Source organism: Bos indicus, chromosome 1, assembly GCF_029378745.1.
Source record: "Bos indicus isolate NIAB-ARS_2022 breed Sahiwal x Tharparkar chromosome 1, NIAB-ARS_B.indTharparkar_mat_pri_1.0, whole genome shotgun sequence".
Taxonomy (NCBI): Eukaryota; Metazoa; Chordata; class Mammalia; order Artiodactyla; family Bovidae; genus Bos; species Bos indicus.
The window spans coordinates 59,399,095-59,422,624 of NC_091760.1; the positions used below are offsets into that span (position 1 = coordinate 59,399,095).

At 38.6% G+C, this 23,530-nt stretch overlaps 1 protein-coding gene across 5 annotated transcripts in view; it reads right to left on the minus strand.

Moving 5' to 3' along the window:
• The window catches only part of CCDC191 (coiled-coil domain containing 191), a 99,279-nt gene that overhangs the window by 63,038 nt on the left and 12,711 nt on the right, over positions 1-23,530 (minus strand). For all 5 annotated transcript variants that reach the window (XR_011566353.1, XM_070788288.1, XM_070788289.1 and 2 more), the window contains exons 4-7: positions 22,111-22,254; positions 18,679-18,857; positions 16,978-17,201; positions 13,831-13,981 (exon numbers count right to left, since the gene is read on the minus strand). Coding sequence is in view for 4 of the 5 variants with exons in the window: in XM_070788288.1 (XP_070644389.1) it covers positions 13,831-13,981; positions 16,978-17,201; positions 18,679-18,857; positions 22,111-22,254 (698 nt within the window). In the remaining variant the exon portion in view is untranslated. The remainder of the gene's footprint in view (positions 1-13,830; positions 13,982-16,977; positions 17,202-18,678; positions 18,858-22,110; positions 22,255-23,530) is intronic.

A 23,530-nucleotide genomic window follows, 5' to 3' on the forward strand; every position in this document is an offset into this window, starting at 1 on the left:
TGAAATTTAGAAAGTTTTTAAGTGAAATGCTTTTCTTCTTTCAAAATCTTCTACAAAACATCATTCAGTCATTAAGGATTCCACTCAAGAGAAGAAATGACAGCTCACTCTGCTAAATTTATTACCTGCACTGGAGTTGCCCTCCTTTTGTTGGCAAGAAAAGCTCTTCCCTGAAGTGTAATCACACCGCTGTCACTGGGAATGATTGACGTTAGGTGGAACAGCAATTTGCTATCTAATCTTCATTGTAATTCTAACCCTGTCACTAGAGATGCTTGTTCTGATTAATGAACTGGGTAACTCATCAGAATTCCTCCGCTATTTCCCTTTTGTCAGAAAGTGCAGTGATAATTGCATCAAAATTCTCAGTCATGGAAAAATAAACAATGAGTTGTAAAGAGGACAAAAATGTCAACAAGTTTACAATTTATTTTTGCCGAATGGAACTAACTGTGGTGCAACTAGTGGTCTAGGGGAGCCAACCAAGGACCGAAGGTTAGAAACAAAGGGCTCAGCTGACTCTTGGCTGCTGCCAGGCCCAAAGAAACAGACGTCCTAACACTACACAAGAAAGCAATCCTCCACATCTCTTTTCCTTTTGGAGGACAACTATCTTGAGGCAGAGGACCCCACAGACACTAAAAAGTGCCTGGAAGGTGGAGGGGAGGATCTTTCAATTTATTCATATGGTGTAGCACATTGATCTGCATATATTGAAGAAATCTTGAATCCCTGGGATAAACCCCACTTGATCATTAAAAGGTATATGATCCTTTTAATGTGTTGTTGAATCTTGATGATATAGCACTGAAAAACTGTACCCTATATCCCATCTTACTCCTGATTTGAGAAAATTATTGTGCCCCCCCCAACCCCTGAACACATACACTCTTATAACTACATAAATACATCAATGAAAAAAAGATCAGTTTTCAGCACTCAGTGCTAAGACCTGGATTTGCTGTTGGGTTTCATGGAAAAGCCTAAACTTTGACAACCAGTGCTATGTGAAACACTCACACTGGCTACAGACAAAAGGTACTTTTGTTATGGACTGACAGCTGTGGTGTCATTTTACTTCTGTATTTAATTTTTTCCCCTTCACTTTTCCCCCCTTCACTTTTAAACTTCAAAAAAAGAATAAAACCCACTTTATGACAGAAATTTGACAAACATATCCAAAAGCAGAATACAAGAATAAACGCCCTCAGTCAGCTTCTTCTGGAATTTAAAAATAAATTCCAGACATCAGATATTGTATCATTTCACCCACAAATGCATCAATATGTATTACTAACACAAGGACATTTTGTAAATTCTTCTTAATTCTTCTAAGAAGCTTCAATCAATAATATTGCTGCAATTATCTAATTCAGTTTCACTGCAGAAGTAGCAGAATTTCAGAAAGCAATTGCTTAGTTTCATCATATTACATTTTTAACCAAGAAAACACTCTGGGATCTTTTAAAGAATGACATAGTACAGTCCATAATCTGACTCTTTACTAGGATAGGGCTCCTTTCCCAACAAAGCCTGTAACAATTTTCATAACCTCAAGTCTTTAGAGAAGGCCAAACTACCGGTCCCCATCATCTTCTCTTTCATCCCCTTCTAAACCTTCTTCCGTCTTCTACCCATCTCTACTCCCTGCCCATTCTCCCCACCCTAGCATGACTGTATCCTCCCCACCCCCCACCCCTGGCAACTATAACCAAAAGTACAGTTTACCTCAGAATATATTAGACAAATGCTGGATCCAGCTCTAGTGTTGTCTGACAGAAGACAATGATGTGAAGTCATTTGTCCTCACCCATATGGTTCTTAAGATCCTTATAAATATTCACCTGAATGTCTAGTGTTCAGGGGAAAAAGATATTCTACTCTGTATAACTTAGAGAATGGGCTTCATTTATGCCAAAGACTCTTTTATTAACTTTTTAAAAAGCATAATCTAATCAACACTTTTAAAAAGATTTAAAAAAAACCACATGCTTCTGAATTTGAACCTCTTGGATGAAAATGGCATTTTGAAAAGCAAAACACCATTGCAATGTTTTGATAAATTGGCTCTCTCTCCCTGTCCCTTCTGTTAGAGGGGAGAGTAAGGAAGAGTATAGTAACAACTAAATACATAGGCTCTTTACTAATACCAACAAAATTTTATTTAGAAATTTTCCACTGAGTGGCTATATAAAGTAATACATAATAATGCTTCAAAGTCGTCCTAAAATGCACACCACATGCTACCCTTGGTAATAAGAGAGGAAAGTTACATGAATTCCAATATTCTTCATGTGTGTGCCCAACATTTCTCTTACTTTGCAGTTTTATATGTAAAAAGGCTTTTCTTTCATTTCCTTGTCCAAACATAAGACAACATTATCGAGAGGAGAACAGCAATTGCTATGTTTCAGCTCAGAAATGGTTGTGTTTCAGTGCTATGTAGCCAGTCCTGCAAAACTAAGATCTCTGGGAGGGAATCATGACGTATAAATGAGGTTCTTACCTACATTGTACAGGAGGCAGTGATCAAGACCATATCCAAGAAAGAGAAATGCAAAAAGGCAAAAATGGTTGTCTGAGGAGAACTTACAAATAGCTGTGAAAAGAGAAGAGAAAGGCAAAAAAGAAAAGAAAAGTTATGCCCATTTGAATGGAGAATTCCAAAGAATAGCAAGGAGAGATAAGAAAGCCTTCCTCAGTGATCAATGCAAAGAAATAGAGGAAAACATTACAATGGGAAAGACTAGAGATCTCTTCAAGAAAATTAAGTGATACCAAGGGAACATTTCATGCAAAGATGGGAACAATAAAGGACAAAAATGGTATGGACCTGACAGAAGAAGAAGATATTAAGAAGAGGTGGCAAGAATACACAGAAGAACTGTACAAAACAGATCTTCATGACCCAGATAATCACGATGGCGTGTTTATTGCGCCACCTAGAGCCAGGTCACCCACCTAGAGCCAGACATCCTGGAGTGCAAAGTCAAGTGGGCCTTAGGAAGCATCGCTAGGAACAAAGCTAGTGGAGGTGACGGAATTCCAGTTGAGCTATTTCAAATCCTAAAAGATAATGCTGTGAAAGTGCTGTACTCAATATGCTAGCAAATTTGAAAAACTCAGCAGTGGCCACAGGACTGGAAAAGGTCAATCTTCATTCCAATCTCAAAGAAAGGCTATGCTAAAGAATGCTCAAACTATCACACAATTGCACTCGTATCACGCTAGTATGCTCAAAATTCTCCAAGCCAGGCTTCAACAGTACATGAACCGTGAACTTCCAGATGTTCAAGCTGGATTTAGAAAGGGCAGAGGAACCAGAGATCAAATTGCCAACAGCCACTGGATCATAGAAAAAGCAAGAGAGTTCCAGAAAAAACATCTACTTTTGCTGTATTGACTATGCCTTTGACTGTGTGGATCACTACAGACTGTGGAAAATTCTTAAAGAGATGGGAATATCAGACCACCTGACCTGTCTCCTGAGAAATCTGTATGCAGGTCAAGAAGCAACAGTTAGAACTGGACATGGAATAACAGACTGGTTCTAAATCAGGAAAGGAGTACATCAGGCTGTATCTTGTCTCCCAGCTTATTTAACTTATGTGCAGAGTACATCATGAGAAATGCTGGATTGGATGAAGCACAAGCTGGAATCAAGATTGCTGGAGAAATGTCAATAACCTCAGATATGCAGATGACACCACCCTTATGGCAGAAAGTGAAGAAGAACTAAAGAGCCTCTTGATGAAAGTGAAAGAGGAGAGTGAAAAAGTTGGCTTAAAACTCAACATTCAGAAAACTAAGATCATGGCATCTTGCCCCATCACTTCATGGCAAATAGATGGGGAAACAGTGACAGACTTTTATCTTTTTGGGCTCCAAAATCACTGCTGATGGTGACTGCAGCCATGAAATTAAAAGATGCTTGCTCCTTGGAAGTAAAGTTATGACCAACCTAGACAGCATATTCAAAAGCAGAGACATTACTTTGCCAACAAAGGTCCATCTAGTCAAGACTATGGTTTTTCCAGTAGTCATGTATGGATGTGAGAGTTGGACTGTGAAGAAAGCTGAACTCTGAAGAATTGATGCTTTTGAACTGTAGTGTTGGAGAAGACTCTTGAGAGTCCCTTGGACTGCAAGGAGATCCAGCCGGTCCATCCTAAAGGAGATCAGTCCTGGGTGTTCATAGGAAGGACTGATGTTGAAGTTGAAACTGCAATACTCTGGCCACCTGATGTGAAGAGCTGGCTCATTTGAAAAGACCCTGACGCTGGGAAAGACTGAAGGCAGGAGGAGAAGGGGAGGACAGAGGATGAGATGGTTGGATGGCATCACTGACTCAATGGACATGAATTTGAGTAAGCTCCGTGAGTTGGTGATGGACAGGGAAGCCTGGTGTGCTGCAGTCCAGGGAGCGCAAAGAGTCGGACATGACTGAGTGACTGAACTGAACTCAACTCATGTCACAATCATAACATCGATGATGCCTCCTTTAGGTCATTATTATCTTATCCTCTAACAGAGATACTTAAATAAACAAACCAAAACCCTCGCCCCTAGATTTAAGATTTAGTGAGTGTCAGCCCATCCTTCTTTTTTTCTTCAACTTTTACATGCAGGAAGGATCATAGATTTGTTTATCTGAAGAAAACATAAAATGCATTTCAGAACAGGGTGAGAATTAACAAGGGCACTTGCTAAACAGTGTAAGAATTTCATAGTTAATCCCTTGTTGTTTCTGCTAATTAGCAATGACATGTGGATTGCTGAATCTCCCCAAGAGATTTCACTTCAAGATCAAAAAGAAAGTAGGGTACGGTAGAAGTAGAAAGTTTCTATATAAAAATAAGTGTTTTGACAACATAAAAAGACCTGGGACTAAAATGGGTGGGAAAGAGGTATGAACAGTGCTACACCTGAGCTTGTGTATTGGTAAGACAGCCTGCTCTGTTTCTCTCAGAGTCTATTAAATAATGCGGCCCAAATGTGATGTTAAGAAACTGTCTGGGGAAACAAACAGAAGCCAGAGTCAAAGCACAAAGAATATAGGAGTTAAAAGAGCCTGAACTAGAGCAACCCTAGGAAAAAGATTCTTTGACGTCTTCCTGCAAATTACTTAGCTTGCTGTTGAATTTGTGCTAGTGAACCCTTTGGAGGGTGCTGACAAGAGCTTCCTGCTATCTCTCTGCTCACTGCAAGCCAGGTAGGCATTTCCCCTCTTTTTATATTGTGGTCATATTTCAGCTGCTGAGTATCCAAGCTTCATTACCCAAGGGCAGCTTTAGGCTCCTTCAGAGCCAGGCTAGTAACATGGATTGGGACCAACATAATGAGCCCAGATCAGATCAGATCAGATCAGTCGCTCAGTCGTGTCCGACTCTTTGCAACCCCATGAATCGCAGCATGCCAGGCCTCCCTGTCCATCACCAACTCCCGGAGTTCACTCAGACTCACGTCCATCGAGTCAGTGATGCCATCCAGCCATCTCATCCTCCGTCATCCCCTTCTCCTCTTGCCCCCAATCCCTCCCAGCATCAGAGTCTTTTCCAATGAGTCAACTCCTCACATGAGGTGGCCAAAGTACTGGAGTTTCAGCTTTAGCATCATTCCTTCCAAAGAAATCCCAGGGCTGATCTCCTTCAGAATGGACTGGTTGGATCTCCTTGCAGTCCAAGGGACTCTCAAGAGTCTTCTCCAACACCACAGTTCAAAAGCATCAATTCTTCAGAGCTCAGCCTTCTTCACAGTCCAACTCTCACATCCATACATGACCACAGGAAAAACCATAGCCTTGACTAGACGAACCTTTGTCGACAAAGTAATGTCTCTGCTTTTTAATATTCTATCTAGGTTGGTTATAACTTTCCTTCCAAGAAGTAAGCGTCTTTTAATTTCATGGCTGCAGTCACCATCTGCAGTGATTTTGGAGCCCAGAAAAATAAAGTCTGACACTGTTTCCACTGTTTCCCCATCTATTTCCCATGAAGTGATGGGACCAGATGCCATGATCTTTGTTTTCTGAATGTTGAGCTTTAAGCCAACTTTTTCACTCTCCACTTTCACTTTCATCAAGAGGCTTTTTAGTTCCTCTTCACTTTCTGCCATAAGGGTGGTGTCATCTGCATATCTGAGGTTATTGATATTTCTCCCGGCAATCTTGATTCCAGCTTGTGTTTCTTCCAGTCCAGCATTTCTCATGATGTACTCTGCATATAAGTTAAATAAACAGGGTGACAATATACAGCCTTGACGTACTCCTTTTCCTATTTGGAACCAGTCTGTTGTTCCATGTCCAGTTCTAACTGTTGCCTCCTGATCTGCATACAGGTTTCTCAAGAGGCAGATCACGTGGTCTGGTATTCCCATCTCTTTCAGAATTTTCCACAGTTTCTTGTGATCCACACAGTCAAAGGCTTTGGCATAGTCAATAAAGCAGAAATAGATGTTTTTCTGGAACTCTCTTGCTTTTTCCATGATCCAGCAGATGTTGGCAATTTGATCTCTGGTTCCTCTGCCTTTTCTAAAACCAGCTTGAACATCAGGAAGTTCACGGTTCACATATTGCTGAAGCCTGGCTTGGAGAATATTGAGCATTACTTTATTAACGTGTGAGATGAGTGCAATTGTGCGGTAGTTTGAGCATTCTCTGGAATTGCCTTTCTTTGGGATTGGAATGAAAACTGACCTTTTCCAGTCCTGTCGCCACTGCTGAGTTTTCCAAATTTGCTGGCATATTGAGTGCAGCACTTTCACAGCATCATCTTTCAGGATTTGGAATAGCTCAACTGGAATTCTATCACCTCCACTAGCTTTGTTTGTAGTGATGCATTCTAAGGCCCACTTGACTTCACATTCCAGGATGTCTGGCTCTAGGTCAGTGATCACACCATCCTGATTATCTGGGTTGTGAAGATCTTTTTTGTACAGTTCTCCTGTGTATTCTTGCCACCTCTTCTTAATATCTTCTGCTTCTGTTAGGTCCATATCATTTCTGTCCTTTATCGAGCCCATCTTTGCATGAAATGTTCCATTGGTATCTCTGATTTTCTTGAAGAGCTTTCTAGTCTTTCCCATTCTGATGTTTTCCTCTATTTCTTTGCATTGATCACCGAAGAAGGCTTTCTTATCTCTTCTTGCTATTCTTTGGCACTCTGCGTTCAGATGTTTATATCTTTCCTTTTCTCCTTTGCTTTTTGCTTCTCTTCTTTTCACAGCTATATGTAAGGCCTCCCCAGACAGCCATTTTGCTTTTTGCATTTCTTTTCCATGGGGATGTTCTTGATCCCTGTCTCCTGTACAATGTCACAAACCTCAGTCCATAGTTCATCAGGCACTCTATCTATCAGATCTAGGCCCTTAAATCTATTTCTCACTCCCACTATATAATCATAAGGGATTTGATTTAGGTCATACCTGAATGATCTAGTGGTTTTCCCTACTTTCTTAAATTTAAGTCTGAATTTGGCAATAAGGAGTTCAGGGTCTGAGCCACAGTTGGCTCCTGGTCTTGCTTTTGCTGACTGTATAGAGCTTCTCCATCTTTGGCTGCAAAGAATATAATCAACCTGATTTTGGTGTTGACCATCTGGTGATGTCCATGTATAGAGTCTTCTCTTGTGTTGTTGGAAGAGGGTGTTTGTTATGACCAGTGCGCCCAGAGGACCTGCTAACTCTGGTGGAGCTTACCAGGGGCTATCCTGTTTCCAGTCAAGTCTATGCAAAAGCATGAAGAGTCTGGTCAGTGGGTTTTCCCCCACGTCTCAGTTTTACCTACATCCACTGGAACATTGAAATTAAGAGGTTCACTGACAATAAAGCACATGAATAACATAATCATATGAAAGGGGAAGCGGTAGTAAAGAACCAACCTTGGTAACTTTAGAAAACAATTTTGGCTGAATAAGGCTGAAAACAAAAAATAGCTGTATAAATATACACAATAACCAGTAAACTTGTTTCCACAGAAGTATAGGTTACCAATTCTAAAACTACTTTTATAGTATACAGGATTAAAATAGTTTTAAATAATTTAAAATAAAATAATTAAACAATAAAACAGTTTAAAATAATTGATGCTTTCAAACTATGGTGCTGAAGACTCCTAAGAGTCCCTTGGATTGCACAAAGGTCAAACCAGTCAATCCTAAAGGAAATCAACCCTGAATATTCACTGGAAGGACTGCTGCTAAAGCTGAAGCTCCAATACTTTGGCCATCTGACGTGAAGAGCCAACACACTGGAAAAGACCCTGATGCTGAGAAAAATTGAGGGCAGGAGGAGAAGAGGGCGACAGATGATGAGATGGTTGGATGGCATCCCTGACTCAATGGACATGAGTCTGAATAAATTCCGAGATAGTGAAGGACAGGAAAACCTGGCATGCTGCAGTCCAGGGGTTTTAAAGAGTTGGACACAACTCAGTGACTGAACGACAACAACAAGGGCTAAATAAATATATTTTAGATACTAAGTTCCAGGTATAAACAAGCAAGGGGGAAGGCTACACTAAAACCTATGATGCTGGATTAGGGTTGAAGTTATTACAATTATTTTAATATACAGATAGACAGATACAGAAAAAGGTACAAATAAGGAAGGGAAGAAGAGCGTGTCCTCTGTGTTGTTGTAGCAGAACTGGATGTTTCAGTATGAACTAGTGGATTTTAACGTGCATACACACAGACAGACACATAAAAAAATATAATGTGCATGTATGTGTAGGTTAGTATATGTACATTGATTTCCCAGATCTGTCTGCCAAGAGGGCCCAGAAAACATGATATCCCAGTAGCAGTGAGCACAGCTAGTAACCAGATCTTGGTTTCTAAATATTCTCCAACAAATGGAAGTAGAGTTCCAAGTAGAAGTGGTTGGTTCCAGAGTTAGGGCAGGGAAAGTATAACATGAGCTTGGAATATCCTATGGTACCAGAAAGAAAGGATTTTGAAAGGGCAAAGGAATCAACCAGAAAGAGTTCCCAATGGCCAAGATTAGAACAATTTGAAAAACAAAGTAAACAATAATATTAGAATATAATCCAAAGGATCAAGTAAATATCCTCAAGTCCATACTAATATAAATAGATAACTGAAAAACTGAGTAAATAAATAAATGGGGAAGAAGGGACAGTTCTTCCTTCTAGAAGAATCTAAATGAATAAATGGAGAAAAGATGAGGGAAATACAAAATCATCCTTAGACAACTACCACATAAATTATTGTTACAGGGAAGTTACAATAAATGCTAAAATCAGTAAGTGAGTTTAAGGATAAACAGAATACTTGCATAGTTTCACAATATTTCCTCTAAGATATGAATTACAAAGGAAAAAATAGTGACTTTACAGTGGAGAAACCCAGCAGACACAATCTTAAGTGACTGAGGTTAATATCAACAGAAATAAGACATATTAACATTATGTGGAGTTCCCTGGCAGTCCAGGAGTTAGGACTACATGCTCTCACTGCTGAGGGCCTGGGTTCAATCCCACATTGAAGAACTAAGATCCCACAAGCCACATGGCACAGCCAAAAACAAAAACAAAGATTACGTACCCCAAGAGAGTTCCAGAAAAATATCTATTTCTGCTTTATTGACTATGCCAAAGCCTTTGACTGTGTGGATCACAAGAAACTGTGGAAAATTCTGAAAGAGATGGGAATACCAGGCCACCTGACCTGTCTCTTGAGAAACCTGTATGCAGGTCAGGAAGCAACAGTTAGAACTGGACATGGAACAACAGACTGGTTCCAAATAGGAAAAGGAGTACGTCAAGGCTGTATATTGTCACCCTGCTTATTTAACTTATATGCAGAGTACATCATGAGGAACGCTGGGCTGGAAGAGGCACAAGCTGGAATCAAGATTGCCAGGAGAAATACCAATAACCTCAGATATGCAGATGACACCACCCTTATGGCAGAAAGTGAAGAAGAACTAAGGAGCCTCTTGATACAAGTGAAAGAGGAGAGTGAAAAAGTTGGCTTAAAGCTCAACATTCAGAAAACTAAGATCACGGCATCCAGTCCCATCACTTCATGGCAAATAGATAGGGAAACAGTGGAAACAGTGGCTGACTTTATTTTTCTGGGCTCCAAAATCACTGCAGATGGTGATTGCAGCCATGAAATTAAAAGACGCTTACTTCTTGGAAGGAAAGTTATGACCAACCTAGACAGCATATTCAAAAGCAGAGACATTACTTTGCCTACAAAGGTCCGTCTAGTCAAGGCTATGGTTTTTCCAGTGGTCATGTATGGATCTGAGAGTTGGACTATAAAGAAAGCTGAGCTCTGAAGAATTGATGTTTTTGAACTGTGGTGTTGGAGAAGACTCTTGAGAGTCCCTTGGACTGCAAGGAGATCCAGCCAGTCCATCCTAAAGGAGATCAGTCCTGGGTGTTCATAGGAAGGACTGATGCTGAAGCTGAAACTCCAGTACTTTGGCCACCTGATGCGAAGAGCTGACTCATTTGAAAAGACCCTGATGCTGGGAAAGATTGAGGGCAGGAGAAGGGGATGACGGAGGATGAGATGGTTGGATGGCATCACCGACTCAACAGACGTGAGTCTGAGTGAACTCTGGGAGTTGGTGATGGACAGGGAGGCCTGGCGTGCTGCGGTTCATGGGGTTGCAAAGAGTCGGACACGACTGAGCGACTGAACTGAACTGATATTATACTGAGAGCAGACCAGCATCATTTCTTATTGTGTTATCACCAATAATGCATAATCTCAATCTAAGAAGAGCTTCGGAAAACCTCACATTGAGAGGCATTCTACAAAATACCTGACCAGTACTCTTCAAAAATGTCAGTCATAAAAGAGAAGGGAAGTCTGGAGAATGACCACAAACAGGAAGAGACTAAGGAGATACAGCAAGCAACTTCAGCATGAAACTACAAATAAAGTCCTGAAGCGGAAAAAGGACACTGGTGGAAAAATAGGTGACATTTTAATAAGTCTTGCTAATTGTACTTAATGGCATTTTTACCAATGTTAATTTCCTAGTTTTGAGAATTGTACTATGGTTACATAAGACGTTAACATTGAGGAAAGCTGGGTGAAGGGTATTCAGGAACTCCATGTACTATTTTTTTTGCAATTTTTCTGCATGTCTAAAATTATTTCAAAATAAAGATTCAAAAATATATGTTCAAATCAAGCAGAGTCTGTGGCAAAGTATAGATCATTTATTGTCTCATTTTTAAATATACCATCTGACCCTTTTAAAGTTGAGTAATTTGTTTCAGTAGGCCACTAATTTTGTAAAACTCTTTATATGTATCTAGAATTCATACCTAGCACTTCTTTATGAAACATATACAGTCAGCCCTCTGTATCTCCAAGCAATACAGCTGTGGATTCAACCAACTGTGGATAGGAAATATTGGGGGAAAAAAAATTTCAGAAAGTTTCAAAAAGCAAAACTTGATTTGCCATGCTGGAAACTATTTGCATAGCAGTTACATTGTATTTAAAACTATTTACATAGCATTTATACTGTATTAGGTGTTGACGTGGAACAAACAGACTGCCAAGTATTACTCCAGCAAACTCTGGGTTTATTTGGAATCAGTAGAGAACTATAAGTCGGGATCTGTACCCATGGTGAGCCATGTTCAAGTTCTTTCATAGCAAGGGGAGAAGAACTCTTACAGAGGGGAAGATTATGTTGGGAGGGCTGTAGTAAGCAGAAAGTGCTAGTCGTTCAGCCGTGTCTGACTCCGTACGACCCCATGGACTCTAGCCCACCAGGCTCCTCTGTTCATGGGATTTCCCAAGCAAGAATACTGGAATGGGTAGCCATTCTCTTCTCCAGGGAATCTTTCTGACCCAGGGATCAAACCCCAATAGTAAGCAGAGTTCATGGCTTTTCATTGGCTCAGTTCTTGCCAGGAAATAGTTTATCTTCTTTGGGCTCTGCTATTGTCACAGGGCATGAAAGCTCCCCCTGCTGGTCTCCTGGACTCTACTTAATTCAGGTTTCTGTTTATTTTTTACATAGGTGTTCTAAGTAATCCAGAGATGATTTAAAGCACACAGAAGTACATGAATAGGTTATATGCTAATACCACACTATTTTGTATAAGGGATTAGAGCATCTACAGATTTAGGTAAATACTTGGGATCCTGGACCAATCCCCCTGTGAATACCAATGGATGACTGTATCACTTCTTGCATAGTTGGACTTGGATGAAATTAAAAAATAATGTTATGGGAAACACACATCTTATCCATCCCTCACTGGCTGGAGCAAAGCATGGCCCTTTGCCCTGATGTCCTCTTAAGAGAGCCCGCTCTACACTTAGTTCCTTTTCAATGTGCTTTCGGAAATCTGAACTGTTACTGCAGGAGGACACATTAACTCCATTCGTCTCATAGAGGACACAGCATTGAGCAGTCTTTGCCAATCTTTCCCAAAATGTTAATCCCAACTCTTAATATCTCCTCCTACTATGCTTTTCTTTGCCTATTCCTAAAGCCAAAACTCTGGCCAAACTCTTGTTGTTTCACGTTTGAGTAGTTATGACTTCTTGCCTGACAGTCCAAAATGCTGCCATCAAACATGTCTAGCTCTTTTTTTTTTTTTAAAGAATTGCTTTGACTACTTTATTTTCCCTCTCATATCTTAGTTATCCATGTCATATCCAAATGCCTGCTATTGATTTCTGGGGCCTTTTTAGTCTATCCTAGGGGCAACCCACTCCAGTGTTCTTGCCTGGAGAATCCCAGGGACAGCAGAGCCTGGTGGGCTGCCGTCTATGGGGTCGCACAGAGTCAGACACGACTGAAGTAACTTAGCAGCAGCAGCAGGGCTTCCAGGTGGCTCAGTAGTAAAGAATCTGCCTGCTAAGCAGGAGATGCAGGTTCAATCCCTAGATAGAGACTATCCCCTGGAGAAGGAAATGGCAACCCAATCCAGTATTCTTGCTTGGGCAATCCCATGGACAGAGGAGCCTGGAGGACTACAGTCAACAAGGTTGCTGAGAGTCGGACATGACTTAGGGACTAAACAACAACATTTATCAAGCTCCCGCAATCTCTTCCTGACGTTCTTTTCACTTGTTAAATCCATTCATTTGTACATTCATTCCATTAACTTTCACTGAATTTCATCAATGCCCAAGGCCATGGGGTGGCTGTTGGAGACATAAAACATCGGTATTTGTCTTTTCTCATCAGACCTCATTTAAAAATGTTCCAAGGAATTCTTTTTACCTGAAACATTGTAAGCCCCAAATTTATATTGCCTTTGATCCTACTTCATTGAAAAATATTTCTGTCTAACTAGCCTGGGGAGGATGCGCAGTAGTCAATAAAAAATTGGCCAGTTAATTTTACAAAAAGTGGAACTAAAGAAAGTGATAGAAGAGCAAAATAAAACACATGCCATTAAAAGTAGAAGCACCGATATATTACTGTTTAGGATTTGAGCTACCAAAAGGCAAGTAACTTTCTGAATAATTCTTCTGAATAAAAGTTAAGACTATCAAAGTGGAAGCTATGCTTGCAAACTGCCAGAGATCTACATTAGTACTTACACACTACTCCAAAAAGGGTAATTTAGAATAGACATCCCAAATTCATACCCCAATTTCTCAGGATCACAAAGAGTATGTAAGAATAGCCCCTGAATAAGAGATCAAAATGCTCCCTTATGTACTAAGTCAGTTGGGTAGCACAGAGCAAATGGTGTGGGCAGTTCTGGTATTTGTAACAAGACTCAGCTGGGCTCAGTGTTACACTGTCACATCTCTGATGGAGCCCTTTGTCATTTATGCTGCAGAATGCTGAATAAAGTGATGTTACAATTCCTACCTGGTGATTTTCCTTGAAAGTTTGTATTAATAACTCTTTCAGCTTCTTCTTTCTTTCTTTTGCCATTTTTTCTTCATCCAGAAGAATATGAACACTTTGAAACGTGCCTTTCTCTGGAATTTTTGGAGCATTTTCTTGCTTCTTCTTCTCTCTATTAATAACAATTAAAAACTATATGTATGAACAATAGACTTGATTAGAATCTATCGCAGTGGAATGAACACTGAATTTTCCATCAGAAGGTAGAGAATTTTAGATCTGGGCCTAAAATTACAGAGTGAGTTTTCTGAGTTAGTTTATTCTTTTATAAAATACAGTTAAATGAAATAACATTGTTATAATGTATTCTGCAAAGTAGAAAACCTTATAGAAATTTTAGTAAAGTGTATTCATTGAGTTTAACATTGAATAATACTGATCAAAATTTGAGAGATAACAACCATTAGATATGCTCTGATACAGACATGAGTTCTCTCTCTTCTCACAAGAGGAGATAAAACAGGACCCTCAGGTAAGAAAGGAGTGAGATTTTTATCATAAGGCTTTTACAAGATTTCTAGGAAGAAAAATAATAAAAGAATCAGGTGTTACTGAATAAGGAGAGAATGGAATTATATTAATTTAAAAATAATTGAAAAGAGAAAAAATAGAACATAATAACAAAGAGGAAAAGGACTTCAGGGAAGTTAACAAGAATCTCTTAGTAACTTTTTTGCTCAAATTTCTGGTTTTCTCTTGCTCACCCACCTATCTTTTCTTTCTCATTCAGGTCATCCCTTTACCCTCACCAATCCAAGCCAGCTCTTAACCACTGCCTTCTTATTGGAGTGTATTAAACTGTACAGGTATGTGTACATGTATAAGGTATACATTTTATCAGTGATGTAGTAGAGATAGCATCTGCCAGGAATCAGGATTCATGGGCTCTGCCACAACCAGCTGTGAAAACTCTGGAGAGTCGCCTAATCTCTCTGAATTTCACTTTACAATTGTGGAAACTCAAATTGAGAGAGGGATGCCAGAATAATCTAAAGATATTTATTCATTAATTATCATATATCCTATGGGAGCACACAAAGTTACATCTTATTACTAGGGATATGAACCATCACTTGGTTAAGGTAGCTTTTCCAGTGTACAGTTGCTATTTTTCCCCTTGTAATTAATAAACCTCTTAGAGAAGACACTTTTGAAACTATTCAATGGAGCAGATGTAGGCCACTTTACAAATAAATTAAAAAGCCCTACCAACAATAACATTTCACTGACTTTCCGAACTTACTAACGCCATAACAGTGTTATATTAGATAGTTACCGGCAGGTCACAGTGGGCATTAAAAGAAATACAGTTCTAATATTAATATCATGGCTCTAATTTTTAAAAATAACATCAAAATATGTATCTGTTATGAAAGCAGTATCTGCTCGCTGTGAAAACCTGGAGAGGTATAAAGGATATCCATATTTCTACCCAGGCAACATTTCCAGAGTGTAGTGGTCAGCACGTTCGCCTTACATATTTCTACCCAGAAAAAAACACTGATAACACGTCAGTGCTGTTTCATTGTACAACTAGTATTTATTAATTTCTCCAATATTTATCACTATCTATAATGTTATTTTCACTATCTTTGTGTATAAATATTTGGATTTCTGATTATTTATTTAGGGTAGTTTTCCTAGGACTGGAATTTCCAGGTCAAGTGATAATAACATTTTTCATGGCTCTTATAGTTTATCACCAAATTGCTTTCTGGAACATTTAAATCAGTTTGTTCACCTAGAAGGACTGCATGTTCCCTGTCTCACTGTATCTGTGGATAAGCTTTTAACTTTTAAGAGAAATGTCTGGTGAGTGAACGTCTGTGGAGTGCCCACTGTGAGCAGAGCTTCTGGCTACCATCAAATGTTGTTTTCACAATTTATTTTAGGTCAGCCCAGATTTGTCAGGGCTTGAGAGCAATCTGAAGAGCAAGGCTGACCTTAGCAAGAACTCACTAAAACACTGGTGATTGCTTTCTAAAAGGAAGGGCATCTGGAGGAGGCCTGAGCCTGGCACTTGAAAGAATGAAACGCACGTCCACTGCTGAGCTGATTTAAATTGGGTGGGATGAGAGCAATCAGGAACACAGGGGGAAAAGCTGCATAGGCGGATGGGGGTGGAAAAGATTATCTAACAGGTGTTCCTGGCTTTGAGTATTCAGGCACTTCGGGCACGTTGTCCTTAGGCTTCTGTAGTTTATGCATCAGTGCTGTTTCTCAGAATAAATACATTAGTAATTTCACTTATGAAGCTCATTCTCTGCCTAAAGACCCACAACAGTACTACATCCTGTGAGGACTATTTTGATTTCCCTCTTTTGTCAGATATTTTTTTTCTTTATCAGTGGCAGTAAGGCCATGGTGACTCTGTGTATGATTATCTGAAGATGGGACACTGAGGCAATTCACAACAGAATGAGGCAAATTTAGAAAATGTGCATAAGGAAATATTTTCAACCTTAAAAACATTCAGGTACACAAACAGATGCAAACTAACCAACAAGATACCCATTAGAAGTGTAAAAATATTGAAAGTGATGACCTCCCCCAATGCTGAGTGCAGCCCACTGCCAGCAATCATGTAAATAAGTACAACCCATTGGGAAATGAATTAGGCAATGTTTCAAGAGTCATAAAAGTCTATACCATTTAACTCAGTAATTACACACCTAGGAACATAATTCAAAAGAATGAAAACACTCTATGCTTAAGGATGCTCACTGAACTACGTACTGGTGAAAAATCTGAAATTAGCTGAAATGCTTACCAGTATGAGGAGTGGAGGTCATTACATAAACTATGGTATAGGAACTCAATGGAGTAAAATACAGACCTTTGGACTCCAGGCAATGTGGTAATTACAACAAGCAGAAAGACAAATTAAATGTATTTTATGGTTGCAATTAAGTACCTAAAGGAACCAAGACCAGGAGGAAACACGGAAAAATGAAAATAGCTAACTTGTTAAGATGATGGAAGAGTGGGCGATTTCTCTTTTGTGTCTTGTTATTGCATTGTTGGTACATTTTAAAAAACTTTATAGAGTACTTCCAAAATGACTGCTTAAACAAAAAAACTTCACGCTGCTTATCACAGCTGGCTTACATTTTCCATGCTTCTTCCACTGTGCGTCGCCTCTCAATTATCTCCCTCCGCAGCTTTACCATCTCCCTTTGAATCTCCTCCTCCTCTTTCTTGGCCTCTAGAGCCTTCCTTTTCTTCTCTTCTTGCACCAGATACTGAGCCTCTAAGAACGCCGATTTTTTCAGGGTCTTTTCAATTCTCTGGCGCTCCAGTTCTTTCTCACGTCTTAAGCGATTTTCTTTTACCTTCAAGAGAATACATCAAGGTTGAGATGCAGCCTTTCAAGTAGAAAGGGATATGCAAAACCTAAGAACACATTTTGAAGTTCAGAATACAACTACATTGAAACATGCCGGCCCAGAACCCCACTGTTTATCAGAAAAAGAGGGGAAGTTCATTTGTTTACTGGGTAATGGCCAATACAAAGTTTTAAATGAAGTCAGGAAAGACAACCCCAGACAATTTGGGAATTATCTGCACCATGAAAAAGTTGAAATCGAATGGGTTGTATGCTAAGTTCTGGATTCTTGTTTAGTAATGATTTCCTATCCATAAGATCTTCCAAGGTGTACATTACTGTTATTTATTTAGGCTCTGTCTGTACGCTAATTATAATTTAAGAAAGGATAAGGGTATTTTTGATAGGTTACTTTGTAAAGGCTAGAACAGTCATTATATTTACTGACTTCAGAAACATCATGACCTTTTATTCAATTCTACCTTTATTTAAATTTATCAGTGATTCTGGATCATATTTGGAAATCAAAATCATGAACCTCACAGACATTTCTGAATAAGCATAATCATTTTTATTTCAAATTCATTAATTCTTTAGAGGCTTAACTAGCTATGAATTAGAGAGTGGTCCTTTCCTTCCTGTTTCACTTAACTTTACCCTTATCTTATTCTCCAGCTGTGATAAGACTTCTAGCTAATGGCTCTTAATGAGCCATTTCCCCATCTTTCTTCATAAATCCCAACCAGGCTCATATTTCTACCCCAGTTTTTCTAACATCCTTAGTGCTGCTTCAGCATAACTTATGGTTTAAAGTAATCAGAAATTCAGTATTACAAAAAGACAGCACACACACATACAGACATTAATTCTAGTCTGGTCTTGGTTCTGGACATATGGGAAAGACTTGGTCATTCTGACTTCCTGAAGCTCCTCTACAAAGTGTTGTTGAGATGAATCTTTTTCCTATAACCTACTATTCCCTTTGGAGAAAAGAAAGTTCCCATATGCCTTTCTAATTCAAAACAGATGAACTAGATTTAATTCAGCTCTGTCCTCCCTTTCAAATTATAATCACAAAATGAGTAAATTTTTCCACTGTCTAGAAAAGAATTATTATAACATTCACCAGAATATTCGTGATATTAATATCTTGACACTGCAATTCAAAAACCAAATTCAAGCAAAACCCAATCTACATATTTATAATGGGAAGTACCACATCCAAACTAATAAAGCTTAGCTCACCACTCTCTTGGTCAAAATCAATTATTCCTCTTTTTGGTTTTCTTAAATTGTTTCCTATCCTCAGTTTATGAGCATTATTTTTCTTCTGAAGTTCTTATATTTTATTTTTATTCTTTCTAACCAAACCACAGATGGCACCCTTTTTCACAATAAAGCCTAAGTCTTTATTTAAGCTTATTAAATGTGTTACACCAAGATTGCTTCCTGTTATCCATTTTAATTTTGCTTTTCCCTCCCACCTGCTTATGTCTCATCTCCATGGTAAGACGAGGATCCTTCTGCCACTTCTTGTCTTGGTTTTCATTCATTCCAAGATCTTCCAATATCCCAGAATCCACCACGTCTTTATGGAGCAGATGGTCTATGAATTTTTGAACAGTGGTACTTTCATCTTCTTCCTCCAAATAACCACATAAATCTGGGGGAAACAGAACAACAACAAAAAAGGGAAAATCAAAAGCATTTTTTAAAATTTAATTTTAGTATAATTTCCATATTTATATAAATAATCCTGGTACAATAAAAATACAAAGCTGTGAGTTCAATAAATAGTAACCGATAATGCCAATTGGATGAGTACAACTCTCAGCAACTACCTTCAACTAAGAGGAAAAAACCTCCGCTCATGAGGAACTGCCTTCACCCAAGTCACTAACTTCCTTGCTGCCAAATTTAAAAGATACTACTTTTACATTTGTATTACAAGGATTTAAACGTCCTTGACGACTCCAGCGCTCTTTGTAAAAAAGGCTTTACTGTGGTATAACTAACATACAATAAACTTATAAATATTTAAAGTCTACAGTAAGTTTTGACATATATAGATACAGTAAATATCATTACAATCAAGATAATGAATTTGTCTGTCAGCTGCAAAAGGGTCCTCATGCTGATGTGCAATCTCTTCCTCTAAGTTCTTCCCATGCTCTTCACCATATCCCAAAGATAATCCCAGCCCTGCTTTCTGCCAAAAGATTAGTTTATGTTATCCAGAATTTGGTATCAATTAAATTATATACTATGTATTCTTTTTGGCCATGCTTTTTTAAACTCAGTATAATTATTCTGAGGTTCATTCATGTTGTTGTATCAACAGTGTATCCCTTTTTACTGCTGAGTAGTATTCCACTGTATGGACATACCACAATTAATTCATTTTTCTCATTTGGAATAGACATTTGGATTGTTTTCAGATTTGGGCTACTACAAATAAAGTTGTTATTAACATTTGTGTACAAGTCTTTGTACGAATATATGGTTTCTTTTCTCTTGGGAAAATGCCTAGGAGTTGAATGGTTGGATCATATGATAAGTACATGCTTAACTTTTTAAGAAATTGTCAAACTGTTTTCCAAAGTGGTTATACAATTTCTCACTCTCACCAGCAGTGCAGGAGTGCTCCAGTTTCTCCACATCCCTACCAAGACTTGGTATGATCAGTTTTTTAATTAAGCCATTTTAATAGTTTCATAGTGGTTACTGATTGTAATTTTAATTTGCTTTTTCCTAATGCCTAGTGATACTGAATATTTTTCTTGCTGATGGTCTGTTTAATTCTATGCATTATTAAAAATGGGGTACTAAAGTCGCCAAGTGTTATTTCTGAATGATCTATTTCTCCCTTTAATTTTGTCAGTTTGTGCTTCACTTACTTTGGGGCTCTTTTTTTAGGTATATATATGTTCATCCTTGTTATGTTTTCTTGATGGATTGACCCTTTTATTACCATAGAATGCCCTTCCTTGTCCTGAGTAACAATTTTTTATCTTGAGCTTATTTTTTCTGAGATTAGTAAGCTGCTGTCACTCCTTTGTGGTTATTGTTTGCACAGTACATCTTTTTCCATCCTTTTACTTTCAACCTGTTTGTGTCTTTGACCCTAGATTGTGTCTCTTGAAACAGCATATAGTAAGGTCATAATTATAAGTTCATTCTGTCAGTCTACATCTTTTGATTGGAATGTTTAATCCATTTATATATAATGCAATTTCTGATAAGGTAGGATTTATGTTCATCATTTTGGTATTTGTTTTCTGTATGTGTCATGTGTATAAATGCCTTTTGTCAGGTTGAATAATTTACCTTTTATTACTAGATTGCTGAGTTTTAATCAGGAATTGATTTTGTCAAGTATTTTTTCTTTACCTATTGAGATAATCATATGTTAGTTAATAATTTTGATAAACATTCTTTTTTAATGGCTAGGTAATATTTTTGTTCAATGCTTTGATCCCCCAAAAAAGTAACACTATAAGCATAAAATGAGTGAGGCCTAGTACAATACTAGAAGGTAATAACACATCTGAGTAGAGATATAATTAGATCTATTAGCACCATATGAAAGAAAGTAGCAGTTTCATTATGTTTCAGATACACTTCAGAATAAATACTAAGTACTGAAATGCTTCACTCTAATAACAACATCACTAAACTAGAAAAATATCTAAAGGTGGCAATCAGTATATCTGAAACAATGTGATATAAAGAACTTCTGAAAGTACTGGTGCTATTTAACCTAGGAACACTGACCTATATGGAGGTTCAGATATGATTACAACTCCCACAAAAAAAGAGAAGACTATTCTTGAGAGAGAGAGAAAATGGTATCAATATTTTCTGCTGCACTAAAGGGTAAAAGATGAGGACAAAATCCTAATTTTTCCTAAAAAAGAAAGAATTTATGAAGATTAGAGCCTCACAACAGCTGAATGGGCTCTTCCCAGAGTGCAGGCCCTCTATCCTGGAAGTGTTTAGGCAGAGATTATATTATCCCATATAAGGGACACTTTGGAAGAACCTCTGTCTGAGGGGGTGAAGAGAGTAAATCAGATTAAGTGATCTTGAGGAGTCCCTTAACTTTAAGAGCTCATGCCTCTGTGACTGTAGAGTCCTAAACAAGGGAAATGCTGCAAGATGAGTTCACCAGGGGTGCCTGAGTCATGCAAGGGGAGCTGCCACCACCATCACTATGCCTACCCTTATGCTTAGAGAAAAAATATTAGACTCGGAGTACAACTTACGAATCCTCACAAGTTAGCTATGTACCTTGTCTGACACTGGCTCTGTATACAAGTAATAACCTCCCTTATAAAGATATTTGAAACATTTTGTAAATACAAAATGGTATGTCAGTGTTTAAATATGGTAAAACATTGAAACAGCCATCAGAGTCAACGGTCATCCAATGGAAAGAGACATTCTTAATCAGCATTAATTGCTGTTATAATCACGGTGGTTTAGTCACTAAGTAGTGTCTGAATCTTGCAATGCCATGGACTGTAGCCCGCCAGGCTCCTCTGTCCATGAGATTCTCCAGGCAAGAATACTGGAGTGGGCTGCCATTTCCTTCTCCAGGGGATCTTCTCAACCCAGAAATTGAACCCAGGTCTCCTGCGTTGCAGGCAGATTCTTTACCAACTGAGCTACAAGGGAAGCCCAATCATAAGAAGAATTACAAATAATATAATATTTTAATTTTTAAAAATCACCACGAATTTACTGACCTATAGATAAGTAATTTAAAGTGAATCAAGAAAACTTAAAGCCAATTACAAAACTAAGCAAAAGACAGAAAAGTCAAATAACATATTATTTATTATTCAGAACAATTAAAAAGATTTCTTGGAACCATCATTGATGTTAAGGCTTAGAACAATCAAGTAAGTTCTTACCATCAAACCTGTCATATTTCAAATGTCCACTGGCTTCTGGCACAGGACGGATACTGGACACAGTGTCTTCAGCATCATTGTCCCCATCACTTGCTAGTTCTGGCTTAAGTTTGGTGTCTAACCAGTCATTGACCAATTCCTGAGCTATCAATAAGACAAAGACATCTTTTTAATATTTCAGTTACTTCAGAGACTTTCTTCATTTGCTATCTTAATTCATTCAATAAATGTTTCTTGAGGCACTATCATGTGTCAAATACTGCTCTAGATACTGGGAGTATAGCCGTGAACAAAACAGGGAAAATGAAACCCATCACCTTGAAGCTTACATTCTAACTGGGGAAGAGAGACAAAGAACCAGTAAGTCAGAAAGACAGAGCAGGAGAAGGAGAAATGGTGTACAAGAAATGGAAGGCAGGTGTTGATAGTTTTCAATTAATTGGGTGGTCAAAGGAGACCTCACTGGGAAGACATCTGAGCAAAGAAGGGAAGGAGGTGAAGGAGTGAGCCAGATGGCTATATAAGGGAATGCCGGGAGCCGGTGAGGCACTCCACTCGTGACAAAGGTCATGAGGAAAGAGGCTCGACATACGCAAAGGCGGGATCGAGCCTCAGGAGTCCCCCCGGATATTCTCGAGCATCTGCCCCCAAAAAACCAGAGTCTGCCTACTTTATTGCTTTGTGCTCTCACCTCTGACTTTACTGGGGGCTGTCCCCTACCACCATCTCACTCTCTCTGTCAAAGAGTTAACTTACAGCTCTAATTAATAAAGTTCCTGGGCAATTAGGAGTGTTTAAATCCAAACCCCTCAGATGGCTCTCTGACTCGCCTGACAAGTTTACCCTGACTCCTACAGCTATACATACGATTGTTTACAGTCTCCCAGCCTCGAGAGGCACGGGAAGCTTAAGATATTCAAATAGCTTAGAGCCTCTCAGAGAGTTAGAAACTGTCAGAATAAAACTAGTAAAAGATTTCATTGATGAGCCAATGCTTGCTGCCAAGTTTTCACATCCCCTGAATTGTATCCTTGAATATGTATTAATTAATAGTTGGTATGTAGAAAAAATAAGTAGTGGCCTTGGTGTTAGTAACTTTAGACCCTTAAGGTAATAAATTCTTTCCTTTGTTGTAAACCCATTACATGTCCACCCTATAGAAATGCAATTTTATCTTCGGAAGATGGCACCAAACCTTAAAATAATTACTCTTAGAGAAAATAAGTCTTTGTTGATAAGTCCTTGTCAAGAGTCATAAAATGTTAATAGGCCTTCTGGCCAGAAGATGATGTAAATCACCTAAACCATTTGTATACGATAAATTTGCAGGAAAGAAACCCTGGTTTTTGATAAGGATCAAAAACTGCTGACTTTGCATCCCCTATTATCCTCTATGTGTAACTTAGGGTATAAAAACCCC